Below are 14,874 nucleotides of genomic sequence, written 5' to 3' on the forward strand. Positions count from 1 at the left end.
TAATATGATGCAGCGAGTATTGATGATGCCTATAACCCTATTCTCCATGATTCTTGGCTCTATGAATGGCTCATCGCTCTTCAAGCAAAGGCATATAGATCGGATTATCTTAAATTTTTAGGAATTCTGGCATCCAAACAGGCCACATGATGGGAGATGGGTCATGACAAACACATATCCGATAGCCGTCGGTATTTTCATCGTGTCACCATTCTCGTATGATTCGCACCGCCGATATCTTCATCCCATCACCATCCTCCTATGATTCGTGGATATCCTACCATATAGGATCATTCGGATCAACAATGTGATACAGTGAGTATTGATGATGCCTATAACCCTATTCTTCGTGATTCATGGCTCTATGAATGGCTCATCGCTCTTCAGGCAAAGGCATATAGATCGTATTATCCTAAATTTTTAGAAATTCTAGCATCCAAATAGGCCACATGGTGGGATATAGGTCATGACAAACACACATTGCATCACCATCCTCGTATGATTTGCACCGTCGATATCTTCATCGCATCACCATCCTCGTATGATTCGCGGATATCCTACCGTATAGGATCATTTGGATCAACAATGTGATGCAGCGAGTATTGATGATGCCCATAACCCTATCCTCCATGATTCTTGGCTCTATAAATGGCTCGTCGCTCTTCAAGCAAAGGCATGTGAATCGGAACTTCACAATTAAAAAGAACCCAATTGTTGCTAGACTTTTCTCTCATGGATAAGTCAAAACCAAGAAATAACCATATTAAACCTTCGACTTCTGGTAATTTCATCACTATTCTAAGCATCGATGGAGGAGGAATCAGAGGCATCATCCCAGCTGTTATTCTTAGTTTCTTGGAATTAGAGCTTCAGGTATGAATACTCTCCTAGGAAACTCAATTTCTCTCGTTTTATCATACACAATTGTATACAGCTGCAAGTGGTTCGAGTTGATCTTATTTCCATCATGATAAGGAACCACGCATGACTAATGAAGGGAAATTGACAAGCAAAATGAATGACATGCGGGAAGCATTTTATGGATGGCTGCCATCTATCCTTTCGTAATACTTTTCTTTTCCATGAAGGTAAGCAAGATAGGAATCGAGGTGTATTTATTATAAAGAGGGACTTACAAGTTTTGGAGTTTTTATATACGGTTGTTCATTTGATATGCTAGATTATGTACCCATACCGGGTAACAAGAGAGAGTGTATCGGTGCAGAAACTTGATGATTTATTTGAATTGATTTTCTGAAATTGATACATCTCTCATCTTGATATGTTCTTATTGATTTTGATGATTTTTCTTGCTCCTTTCCATGAGCTTTTTGATGTTGTCAAAAAGGAGGAGAGGAAAGTTAAGTATATGCTTCATGAATTAATTCTTGAGATGCTTATCAATCTGATGCTTAAAACCTAAATACTCATTGATTTGAATTGAGAAATTATTTTGATATGAGTATATGAATTATGTGCAATGAAATAAAAGATTAGTTGGAGCATTCATGAAATGTGCATCTATATTTGTGTACATTCTCACCTCTTGATCTATACTAGCCAATTAGTTGAAACACATTAATTTTATTATTTTTTGTACATATACTCAAAGTTTTGTCATTATAAAAAAGGGAGAGATTGTTGACCCCGCAACTGATTTTGATGATTGTCTAATGTTGAGTATATTATATATTTAGTCATGTATTTTAAGAATGTTTGTAGGTCTTTTCAGATGTTAAAATTGAAGAAATAATCTATGCAAAAGATCTCCTTATGATTCACTAAGTTTAAGAAGGATTTTTGAGTTTCTGACTTAGTAGAGTCGATCCCAGAGTAAAAGGAGACGACCTCCTCACTGAAATAGGCATCAAAATGAGCAATTTTAAGTTTTAGGAGGATTGGAGTTGACCTCAGGAAGATTGAAATCGACTCTGGTATATTGGGACAATACTGGCATATAGCCAAGTCGACTCAAAGAAGATCCGAGCTGGCTCTCTCAAAGAAATAGAAAGCTAATTTTTCAGACTTTGTAGTTGTGCTGACTCGAGATCAGTTTGAGCCGACTCGAAGGCAATTGGAGTCGACTCCAAGGAAAAAAAAGTCGACCCCAAGCTCGGGATAGGCTGCAAACGGCTAATTTTCTACACTTCTCCAACGGGCTGATTTCCACTCCAACGGCTAGTTTAAGCCCTCCAATGGTCCAATCTCCATCTCCAGCTAATGTGAAGGTTATTTAAAGGTGGAGAATCAAAAGAAAAAGGAGAGAAGTGGATCAAAAAGAGAGAATCTTTCAAAATTGTTAGCTTCATTGAATATCCAAGAAAAAAAGAGAAAAAGAGAAGAACCAAGCTTCAAATTTAGAGAGCATTCATGAGAAATATTCTACAACATCTCAAGCTTTCTCTCAGCATTTAAAGAAGAGTGTTTAAGCTTCTAAGAGAGCAATGATTCAACCTCTTCTTTGGGCACAAAAGAGTTCTTTTCTTGTTTTTGTTTTGTACTGAAATTTTTATACTTGTACTTTGATTTCCTTACAAGTTTCTTTGGGGAAAGAAACTTAAGAATTAGGCCAGTCCAAACCCGTAATTGGATGAGTATAAGATTTTGGTTGGTTGGCTCAAAAAATGAACTGGATTGTTAGTGAGTCTGAAAAACTAATGGTGTAAGGTTTTGGTTGGTGATCCCAAAAAATTAACTGGATTTTGTTTGTGAGTCTGAAAAAATAAATACACTATAATCGAGGAAGAATTATAGTGAAATTTTTAAGAAAAGCTGGGAGAATGGATGTAGAAGCAGATTGCTCTGAACCACTATAAATTTTGTGTATTTGTGTTGTTGCTTATATTTTCTTGCTTTACTTGATTCTAATTCTTGCCTTTCATTAGATTATAAGTTACATGGTTTAATTGATTATGTACTTCAGCTGCTGTATATACTGATCACATCACAATCACATAATTATCTTAAATCAAAGCACATATTTGTTTAGACATAAATTTGGTTAAAATTTTTAAACAATCCAATTCACGCCCGCCAACCGCCCCCACCCCCCCCCCCCCCGGGGTTGCTGCCTCTAGGCAACATTAAGCACTTTCTATCATTTGCTATAGATTTCAGACTGTTTCCAGAATCTAGGTATGAGTTGAGATTCTGTATGCATTCTTCTTCTTCAAGTGCTTGGTCAGATTTCTTTTGTTCTTCTTTAGCTTGTTGAAAGATTGCTTCCATCTAATGAAGTGGAACCGGTTTTGGCTTGTTAATCTGTCGTTTGCTATGAAGATGGAAAAAAGAGTAACCCAATAGAAAAGAAAGAAGGCACATTCGGAGTACTGAACATATGAATTCAGATGGATAGCACATCCCATCACTTTGAACTTTTCATAACAACCCAAAGGCAATATATTAGAAAACTCGAGTAGGATCCATCTATATTAAGAAACTGGAAGTTATGAGCCAGTTTATGTCCATCCCTGGTTAACCAGTTTGATTTAGAATTCTGCAGCAGTATGGTAAAAACTCACAATAGGTTCTTGTGTGCCATGTGCCATGTTTGTTAGACTTCATACCTTGACATAAAGACAATAGTAGATTGATGCCTTTAAAAGTGTAGATGACTAAATTCTTACATACATGTGATGCTCTTTTTTGTAAAGCAAAAACCATCTTTTAACGCATTATTGAGCTTGTAGATTTTGATCCAGAGATGACAGATAAGTGAGCAGTAATAAATATCCACAGCGCTCTAGGTTTTTTCTTGTGAAGTTAAAGTGACATTTGGTAAAAATAAGTGAATTGGAGCTAAAACCAGATGGTTAAAAAAGCAAAGATTTGTGCTGATATAAGAGACCAGGTAATTTACGAACAAAATAGAAGAGCCTAGATGTTCTTAACCATGGATAAGTAATGGTCTCATATATAGTTGGGCATCATTCAAGAACAGGATATAGAGGGGTTTATCACCCATATCATAAAACCAAACAAGTAATAAACAATTGGTATGTAACATTATAGCAATATTCTTATGCAAGGGACAAAACGATCTCAGCAAAGCCTCATTGAAAACCAGCATTCTGTTCATCAACTACAAAAGCAACAAGCATTATGGATCAGGTCAAATTGTACTAACGCAACAACTGTTAGTAGTTTAGCACAATTAGGGAGAGAAGGAACTTCAAGTCTCTGGTCACCTGATCTCGTATTTAAAAAAAAAATGTAAAAATACACATGCCAATTCATGCAAACTAGAGGACAAACATCAGAGCCACAATAAATTAAGTCTTGAGATGTATTTTTTTTATTTCCTATTGGATACAAATGATGGCTAATCACAAGACTGGGTTGGGAGTGGTTTGATCATAGGCCAAGGAGGAGAATGTTGCAACAGATGATTAAATCAAGGCAGTTCCATGTTCTTTGTGGAGGCAAAATGCAAGTGAATAGTAAAAAATGTAGGTTACAGGAGATGAACCTAATAAATAATAGTGACTTGAAAACTTTGAATATCTATCGAATCACATGCACATGCATCTACAAGCATAAAAAAGCTCAAAAAGAATTGTATTTGATAATGGAGTACCATTGTGGAGTAAAAGAAAAGAAGAACTAATCTTATTTGTCTATCACTTCGATTGAAAGATAATTAAGCAAACAATTCAGATAACGGGTGGCAAAAGCCAACTTAAAAATGATGCAAACAGTCATTGATGGGTAGGATCAACATCTAAATATGTTGTAAGTATAAGAAAGCAAATAAGTCTTCTTGGCTTGTATTTGATGAATGTATTCTAGAATCATACTGCCTTTCTTATGGTACAGTGCCACTCGGCCAATAGCTACTACATACAACCACCATTCCAAAAACCAGAAAAAAACCTACTTTAACCTACAAATTAAAAAAAATAAAATAAAATAGAGTATGCTGAATGGTCAAAATGAATACTGTATTGGATAAAAGAATATTAGGTAGGGATGGATGCCACATATGTATTTCCAACTTTGGATCCTACAAAGCCTCCAATGCCATCACATTCTCTAATAAAGTCATGAATCTCCTTGTTCAGTATACAATACAGGAAGACAACCAGGAAAAAGGGGCTTTGACTTTTCAGAGTAAGAACCATTCTTTAATTTCCTTTTCTTCTCCACAGCTGGATAATAAACCTGTGACAAAAATATACTTTCATGAGCATAATGTTCCCCCCCTATGTATGTCAGAATGGTGGGGATGAATCTAAGACCACTCTATTATGTGCTACACTTGTGTTACCAGCAAACAAGTATTAACCATCCTACAACAAGTCTACATCAATGAAAATTGCGAGCGATACTTGCAAAACATAATATTTTGACACAAGTATCATGTAAAAATATTTCTAAAACTTAGAGTACCAAAAACATAATTTAATGGTATATGGGTGATGATGTGATATATGAGTGATCATGTAGCACTCAGCGACTGGATAATTTTGGATAGAAAATTCCATAACACATGCCACATTATTACTGAGATGCCACATCATTATCTATTGCCATATCATCACTCATATACCATGTCATCATCAATCAGCCATATAATCATCTATTTAAGCAGTTTTTACTATGTAGTCAGCCATGTAATCACTGGTTTATGCCAATAGGAATTTTTGGTGAGAGAAAGTGACCAAAATTGGGGGGGAAGGATGATATTAAAATAGTTGCAAAAATAGGAACCAAATTTGAGCTTTTTAAAGTTTAGGAGTTTGTTAAAAAAACCAGCCAAACTTGAAGGGCCAAAAGCATAATTATCTTTTTTTCAAAACTTCTGAAGATTCATCTTGATTAATTAGTTAACAGTTTCCTGTATGGACGAGAACCCAAATGAAGATCAGCAATTTCTTGGTCATGTTAGAATGTTGCAGAATGGGTGGAACTTGTAGTTTTTATACTATTTCTTGGTCATGTAAGTTGCTAATCAATTGAGTTAGAGGAAATACCACAATTACAAATTTCCAACAAACTAAGCATAACAACATCAAGACCAATCCAAATGAAGCGGGTGTCAATGCTCCTAGTGTAGTTATTTTGGAAACTTTTTTAGGCATAATGAGGTTCTAAGTGCAGCAGACATTATTATAGGTTACAAAGACACCATCGAATATAAGGATACAATGGCAATACATTTCAAAGCTTTATGATATTTTTTTTTCAAAAATTAAAGGGACCCAGATGGCCATGGTGGATCCTTGTTTGTTAATAAAGTGTTAAAAATTCTATCAATAGCTGGACATAGAACCATTTTGCATTCCATCATTTTTAATTTAGAAAAAAAATAATTATTGTAAAAATTTAGATGAGCCATGAGTGATACTTATACTGAATTTGGATTAATTTTTTCTCTCTTTTTTGAGAGAGGAAGAGAGAGAGGGAGAGAAGGTGCTATCCATCTTAAGCTAATTATTTTTTTATTATAAAGATACCTGGAAATCAAGATCCAGAAAATTGCTGGCGAGGGAGCGAATAAGGCGGTCGACGACCTCCTGACCAAGACTGATGACCCGGGAGACGCGAAGGACCCACCATTGAGGGCCGAGTCGGGCGAGGTTGTCGTCGGCCGATATCTTCATTGCATCACTGTCCTCATATGATTCGTGGATATCCTACCATATAGGATCATCTGGATCAACAATGTGATGATAACTATAACCCTATTCTCCATGATTCTTGGCTCTATGAATGGCTCATTGCTCTTCAAGCAAAGGCATATAGATCGGATTATCTTAAATTTTTAGGAATTCTGGCATCCAAACAGGCCACATGATGGGAGATGGGTCATGACAAACACACATCTGATAGCCGCAGGTATCTTCATCGCGTCACCAACCTCGTATGATTCGCACCACCGATATTTTCATCCCGTCACCATCCTCATATGATTCACAGATATCCTACCATATAGGATCATCCAGATCAACAATGTGATGCAGCAAGTATTGGTGATGCCTATAACCCTATTCTTCGTGATTCTTGGCTCTATGAATGGCTCATCGCTCTTCAGGCAAAGGCATATAGATCGGATTATCCTAAATTTTTAGAAATTCTGGCATCCAAATAGGCCACATGGTGGGAGATGGGTCATGACAAACACACATCACATCACCATCCTCGTATGATTCGTGCCGCCGATATCTTCATCGCGTCACCATCCTCGTATGATTTGTGGATATCCTACTATATAGGATCATCCAGATCAACAATGTGATGCAGCAAGTATTGATGATGCCCATAACCCTATCCTCTATGATTCTTGGCTCTATATATGGCTCGTCGCTCTTCAGGCAAGGGCATATAGGTCGGAACTTCACAATTAAAAAGAACCCAATTGTTGCTAGACTCTTCTGTTATGGATAAGTCGAAAACAAGCAATAACCATATTAAACCTTTGACTTCTGGTAATTTTGTCACTGTTCTAAGCATCGATGGAGGAGGAAACAGAGGCATCATCCCGGCCATTATTCTTAGTTTCTTAGAATTAGAGCTTCAGGTATGAATACTCTCCCAGGAAAGTCAATTCCCCTCGTTCCATCATACACAATTGTATACAGCTGCAAGTGGTTTGGGTTGATCTTATTTCCATCATGATAAGGAACCACGCATGACTAATGAAGTGAAACTGACAAGCAAAACGAATGACATGTGGGAAGCATGTTATGGATGGCTGCCATCCATCCTTTTATAATACTTTTCTTTTCCATGAAGGTGAGAAAGATAGGAATCAAGGTGTATTTATTAAAAAGAGGGACTTACAAATTTTGGAGTTTTTATATACTGTTGTTCATTGGATATGCTAGATTATGTACCCGTACCGGGTAACAAGAGAGTGTATCGGTGCAGAAACTTGATGGCAAGGATGCTAGGCTTGCTGATTATTTCGATATGATTGCTGGAACAAGTACCGGTGGTCTCGTGACCGCAATGCTTGCCGCTCCTAACGAAGACAATCGTCCTCTTTTTGCAGCCAGCGATATCAAATCTTTCTACCTACAGCATTGCCCAAAAATTTTTCCGCAACCCAAGTAACTACAAATTGTATTATAATATATCGCTCTTAGCTAGTGTTTTTGATTCAGTAACTAACAAATTTAATGTGATTTTTTCCCCAGGGGAGCATTTGCTCAATTTAGGAGGATGGTTAGCACGCTGTTTGAACCCCGATATGCTGGTAACTACCTACATTCCCTCGTTAGAGAGAAACTAGGAAAAACTACGTTGCACCAGACTTTGACGAACGTTGTCATACCAACCTTTGATATAAAGCTGCTCCAGCCCATCATTTTTTCTAGCTTTAAGGTATGGCACGATCCTTCTTTATTCTCCCATATCCTATTCACTCCTCGTGTCCGATATTTGTTCTTGTCCTTTTTTTCTTTTTTGAGGAAATAAAGAGGGAGATAGATCTCCCCCATTTATTTATTACTGATTGTGGTCCGGTATTTGTTCGTGTTTTGGAGAGTTATGCTTGGCAATTCCCATTAGAAAGATTCAAGGGACTAAATTAGTGCGAGCTTCCAAGTTGGGTTGAAATCACTAGTATAACATGGTATTATCAAACTTTCGATCATGGAGGGTAGTTTTATTTGATCTTACATAAGATGGATATTAGCAAAAAGTTGTAGATTGAATAAATTTAATGCCGCACAATTACTTACCTTGTCAATCCCAACTACGTGCTTCATGAGCAGCCCAGTCTAGACACAGAATGTTGTAGTAAATGCTTTCAGGCTGTAGAAAACATGCAAAATGATGATTTGTAAATATGTTACTTGATTAATATATCCAATATGTATAAAACCTTTGCAACCAACTCAATGCATAACAACATATGATAATTATATTCATATAAAAGACTTATTATCAAATCTATCTTAACGCTATAAACTAAAGCCTACTCACTTTTGATCAGCTTCAATCAAATGGCGATTTTGAATCTTCAAGCCATACCTCTTAACCTAGCCAGACCTGATCTAGTTGAACCCATCCTGAATTTGTCGATACTTTTGGCATGAAGAGGATAGTCAGTCTAAGAAACAATATTACTCATATGAACATTTTGGTTTCTTTTGCGGGATGATGCATGTGAAAATTTAATTAGGTCATTTTGTCTTTTCTTTCCTTCTTTTTCTTTTCTTTTTGCCTCCCTAATGTCACACATTTCAAGTGATATAATTTCTCCCAAAATTATCTCACTTGTGTCGCTATAATTTTTTTCTTTTTTAATGAAACCAAGCTATAAGTTGTCTTTTTCCTTTATGTTAATAATAAAATTCTGCGAGCCCCCAAGACTAATATATGATGATAACGGAATATTTTCTTTAATATATCTGTGGAATTTCATAAACCTTGGGTAGATAAACTTCCATCTACCGTACCAATTGTAGCAAGAGAGGAAACAGCATTGTGTTTGCAGTAAGTAGATGAACAACATATCTTGCTATTTCTATCAAGTTCAAAAGCAATTTAAAATTGACACATTAGAGTTGTAGGTGAAGGATGAGAACATTATGGATGCGCAACTCTCGGACATCTGCATCGGCACAAGTGCGGCACCCACTTACCTACCGGCCCATGAATTCCAAAACAAAGATTCTTCCGAAAATACAAAAGAATTTAACCTCGTTGATGGGAGTGTCGCTGCCAACAATCCTGTACGTTACTATTTGAATTAAATATGGTAAAAGAAAACCTTTCTTATTCCAATAAATCAATACTAAAATCTGGATCTTCGAACTTTCAGACATTGGTCGCTATTGAAGAGGTGATGAAGGGAGCTTGCAAGGGGAACTTGAATCACTTTCCTAGCAAAGTCATTGATTGCACAAAAATTCTAATCATATCATTAGGTACAGGTTCAGCAAAAGTAGATGGGAGATACAATGCCAAAAGAGCGAGCAACTGGGGAATCTTGGGTTGGCTGCTCAGTACTGGATCCGTTCCTCTAGTCGATGTTTTTACGCAATCCAGTGCTGACATGGTTGATATACACATGTCAGCTATCTTTCCAGATTGCCAATCCAAGCTGAATTATCTTCGGATCCAGGTACACCATCTTTTCAAACTATCAAAAGATCAATCATGTTTTCACAAAGGAATTAGTTGATTGGTGCACAAGCCACACATAATAATTAGTTATTCAAGTCTTTGATCATTTTTGCATAACAAAATGATCTTGTTTGAATAAAATACAGGAGGATACACTAAGCGGGACTTCATCATCCATCGATATTGCTACGAAGGAGAACTTAGAGGACCTTGTGAGAATTGGTGAAGAATTATTGAAAAAACCAGTCTCAAGAATGAATTTGGATACGGGTGTTTTGGAACCAGCAAAAGATGAAAAAGAAACAAATGAAGATGCACTTAAGAGGTAAGAAAGACAACTTCGGGGCACTATTGCTTTTGTTCAAGCAATGAGAGTTGCATCAAATTATTTGGGTGAATCAAAATAATATATATGTCAAAACTATTTGCAGATTTGCCACACTGCTCTTCGATGAAAGAAGGCTTCGCTATACAAGGTCCTCATGATAGAATTGTCCAAAATTTGGCTGATTATTGATCAAATTAGTTTAGTCATTATAGAAATTTCAATAAAAGCATGTCAGGTTCAAGATATTGTACATATTGAACCCCCATAAACTTGGTATGACGATTTGCAATCTCTACATTGTTATGCATTGTACTCTCTCTCTCTCTCTCTCTCTCTTATGCACAAGCAATTATTTACACTCTGTTTGGTTGAAGTCATAAAAGGAAGGATGGATGGTCTTTGTTTACTATTTGGTTCAAAAAATCATATGAAGAATGAATGAAAAAGAACAATTGCCTATTCACCCGTATCTACCAATTTATATCCTCTAAAATTGAGAGGATGCAAAGAATGATGAATGGAGTATTGAAATGTGAATTTCTATATTCATATAATTAATGTTATTAGCTTTTTGACAAAATCTTAACACTTCTTCATTTTTTTCGTTATTTTATTTATATATATATTTATTTTACTTATACTATTTAACCTATACTATTAAATTTTATTACTAATCATTTTAATTTTTGCATAATTTTTATAATTATAAGTAAATAATTAGAATTATCTTCTATTTTTTTATTTATATCTATTTTTAGTTAAATATCTTATAAAATTAATCAACTATTTAAATTAAATTATAAATTAACCAATTATTGATATAATTATTATATAAATAAACTTATTCATATATAATTAATTCATAAAATTACCTATTAGATTAAGTCAAATTAAAATTAAATATTTATATAATTATAAATTATAAAGATTATAAGTTTACATATTCTCCTAATTCTTTAGTATAAATAAGTATGATAAATTGATAATACCTTTTGATCAAAAGGTGGTTTATTAACAATATCATATACCCATCATTTTTTTCATTCCTCTTGTATTAAATAAAGTAGGGAATCATTTCCATCAATTTTTTCATATTTTATTAAATATATGATGAATGGAAGATCTATTAAGTCTCTCTCTCATCAATCTTTTTTTTTTCTATTTATTCTTCTTCCAATCAATCTTTCATATCAAATAGAGAGTTATTCTGTTTCATGTCCGGTTAGGCATGCTAAATTAAAAGCTCCTGTTGGTGTAATTCTAAGCCGAAGCTTATAAGAGTGTTCCCAATCCCAACCATCCCAAACATAAGATTTCAAATAAAATGATCCTATTCTTTTTTGAGAAAAGAACATAATTTTACTATCAAGTTTTATAAAAAAACGGCCCAAAAATTGTCTACTTAAATTTCGAATCATTCATCACTCATCAGCATATCCTGAGGGAACCATTACTGCAAGCATTAAAAGGGACCATCAATATTCAACAACCAAAAATCCCTCTAACTTTAGATGGATTTACAACTATTCATTAGAACAAAAGAATTCTTTATTTGCTAAACGAGTTACCTAGCAAAGCAGTTTAAATAGATTTTAATAAGGGATCTTTTTGATTATTGCCTTGGTTTGTTTTCTCTATTTTGGAGTGCTGGATGAAGTTATATAGGGAAGAAGATGATTGATGATAGGAGGATGAGAATCTGAAAGAGGAAAGCATTATAGGGGCCCCTTATGCGTGATATAAGCCAGGAACTTCAAAGCATCGACTCCTCTGCTACTGTTAAGAATGTTCTACCTTTCCTTATGTTCTTCCTCTTTGTGATGGTGCCCAAGAATCCCCCTTGGACTCGGTTCCTTTTATTTATTTATTTATTTATTTATGTACTTGGACTCGGTTCTTAGTTCCACCTGATCCAAAGGACCACCATAGCCACCCCGGTGAATCCCCTCCCATCATCATTTTTCGCTTGAAATGTCCCATGAATATCCCCCATCGCCTGATGGACCGGATTCCCCACTTAGGGTGGAGCCAACGCCCAGATATAGAGTTTTGCCTAACAGCTGGCTTCTCAAACCCCTCCAGCATCTATTTGAACTTCTTCATACCAACTCAGAACAAGCATATACAATAATACCACATAGCTCTAAATAAGAAAGGAAACAATCTCCTATTTCTCATCCACTACATTTCAAGATGCTACACGTTAGTGCAAAAAAGAGAGTAACTTCCCTACCAACTTACAATAACTATAACAAAAACTAAGTCGAACGAATCAACCAGCATCCATCAAAAGAGGATGAATCAACCATCATCAAGCTCTAATCTTTCCTCTTGGTTCGTGTTCCCCAGGTACAAATACAACATTTGAGGTTGCAATTAATTGTTACTACATTGCAAGAAAAAGAGTAGATCAAGATGAGATAAATGAAGCGAAAAGAAAACAAAATAGATGTTCAAAACATAATCTCCCCAAGGAGAAGGGAAGGCCGCTACGATAATGTAACAATCCACACTTCTTTTTTCGGACCTGGGTGTGATCCGCACACGGACCAACAATGGTTGTTCGTCCCCTTCCCTTTCTGCACTCAATGGAGAGCCCTTCCTCCGGCCCGTAGGAAACGTGGAACGCGAACTCGTATTTGGGTGTTGGGCATTCAATCATGCACCCATGCATGCTTGGATCCACAGATCCTCTGGGAACCTGAGCAATCGATGTCATCGCCATAAATGGGTCATGATCCAGGCTTTCATCAAGGGGAAATTAAAGGCATCTATGACAACGGCGTGGTTTTGCTTTATGGGATGTGGGAAGCCAGGGATTGTTCGATCTATCTAGGAGGCAAGCGAGGAAGGCTACTCAATTGTGATGCAAGCAAGGACAATCGTACTTTCAATCTCTCTAAAGAATCCTTCAAGCGTCCGGCTTGCCTCTCATGGGATCAAAATCTCACAGCAAGCAAGAACTTATAAAACAACTTCAAAAGTTTTATTGATCATTACTTAATACTAAAAGAGTACAATTAAGAGCTATTTATAAATTTTAGAAAAATGAAGGGATAAATATTAAACAAATAGTAAAAAAGATCGATTCTTAATTCTACTAGATTCTCATCTAGCATGAGTTTCTCGAAAGAGGATAAAGACACTAGAACAAAATAAAGGAAAAATTATTTGGCAAATTGTGGACTGTAAATGACCATGCGCATCAGTTTCTAAAAGTTTGTAAGCATTGATATATATATATTTTTTTTGCTAAAAAAAGGGAAGTTGGAGAGGGCGATCCGACGCATCTACCTCTCTTGGATGTGATCAAAGATCTTTAACCTTCACTGAAGAATGTTCGATTCAGGATCGAGTTTGGGTGAATAGACGGCTCCCTCCCCACCGTATAGACGAACCCAATAGGTGAATACATCACACCAGTACCACTGAGGGCTAATGCCATTGGAAACAAAGATCTGTTCTACTGAGATACCACCTCAATAGCGACACATCTTCAATATTTTGTCCATAACTTGCTTACTCAATACCTATTTTGGTTTTTGGATGATTCAAGATGCATGAGATAGATAACTTGATGCTGGACACCATAAAGTGACTTCATATAAGAATTTTTATTACATTGATGCTAATGATTTTTTTTTTTGACCAACATATGTTGAATTGTTTTTTCTAATGCATTTAGAAATGAACTTTAAAATTTAAGTTTAATGGATACCTACGAGTAAAATGCCGGCTTGCATTTTTTTGAAGTTCTTATTAATTTAGTGGGGCTAGAGATCTTCCAGAGCATGTTCCACTCCACCATCTTAACTTAGTAGGAGTCTCAAATAATTGCTCTTTAACCTCATTCAAATATAGCTCTTGATATAGCCATACTTCCCTTTTGGAACTTTGACGATTTTCCATTGCATGAATTTCCACGATCAACCTTCAGATAGCTCCTAGATATGGTGATCCTTGATTGCATCGAGAGGTCAAAAGTAGAGGAGATTAATCTGTAGGGGCTATGGTCTTGAAGTGACACAAACAAGGGTAAGGATGGTAGTGATGTCCTTGCAATTGCCAAGGAGGCTAAAACCAGCAATGGGAAGCGAGTGAAAGCAGAGTAATTGACAAAGAGCCTCTGGTCTTATGAGAGAAATTATATCCTATATTGCACGTACCATCGACTATGCATGCCGCTAGCCGCTTATTTCATAATTTCTCTTAGTGAGGTAGCTTCCGACAGGACAGTTGGGGCTATCAATGAGTAGCAGGAGAACCAATGATGCTTGTGAGGGTGATAGAAAGGGAGTTTGATGACAAACTTTAATTCTGTATTTGATTGGGATCATAAGAGGATGGATGGATAAGATTGGAAGGATGGATGATCTTCATCCACTATTTGATTCAAAAAATTATAGTAAGGATGGACAAAAATGGAGGGATTGTCCATCCATCTCGTCTTACCAATTTGCATATTTTCAAAT

General features: G+C 36.0%; 1 protein-coding gene and 1 pseudogene across 1 annotated transcript; one reads left to right on the plus strand and one right to left on the minus strand.

The window, feature by feature from the left end:
• Positions 1–3,024: 3,024 nt before the first annotated feature.
• Positions 3,025–6,929, minus strand: LOC140857996 (uncharacterized; annotated as a pseudogene).
• A 449-nt stretch (positions 6,930–7,378) lies between these two features.
• On the plus strand, positions 7,379–10,560 carry LOC105034404 (patatin-like protein 2). Its single transcript, XM_073257399.1, has 7 exons — positions 7,379–7,519; positions 7,870–8,051; positions 8,139–8,325; positions 9,519–9,680; positions 9,770–10,072; positions 10,221–10,399; positions 10,506–10,560. Exons 1-7 carry the CDS (start codon positions 7,379–7,381, stop codon positions 10,558–10,560), a joined length of 1,209 nt encoding a protein of 402 aa, XP_073113500.1.
• Positions 10,561–14,874: the final 4,314 nt, after the last annotated feature.

The sequence above is a fragment of the Elaeis guineensis genome, chromosome 5 (genome assembly GCF_000442705.2).
Source record: "Elaeis guineensis isolate ETL-2024a chromosome 5, EG11, whole genome shotgun sequence".
Lineage (NCBI taxonomy): Eukaryota > Viridiplantae > Streptophyta > Magnoliopsida > Arecales > Arecaceae > Elaeis > Elaeis guineensis.

Bases quoted from the DNA above. Each gene is read 5' to 3' on its own strand.
- LOC105034404 (XM_073257399.1), top strand. From the start codon at position 7,379: ATGGATAAGTCGAAAACAAGCAATAACCATATTAAACCTTTGACTTCT. The intron at 7,520-7,869 runs GTATGAATACTC...GTATCGGTGCAG, and splicing joins TCTTAGAATTAGAGCTTCAG to AAACTTGATGGCAAGGATGC. The intron at 8,326-9,518 runs GTATGGCACGAT...TTAGAGTTGTAG, and splicing joins TCATTTTTTCTAGCTTTAAG to GTGAAGGATGAGAACATTAT.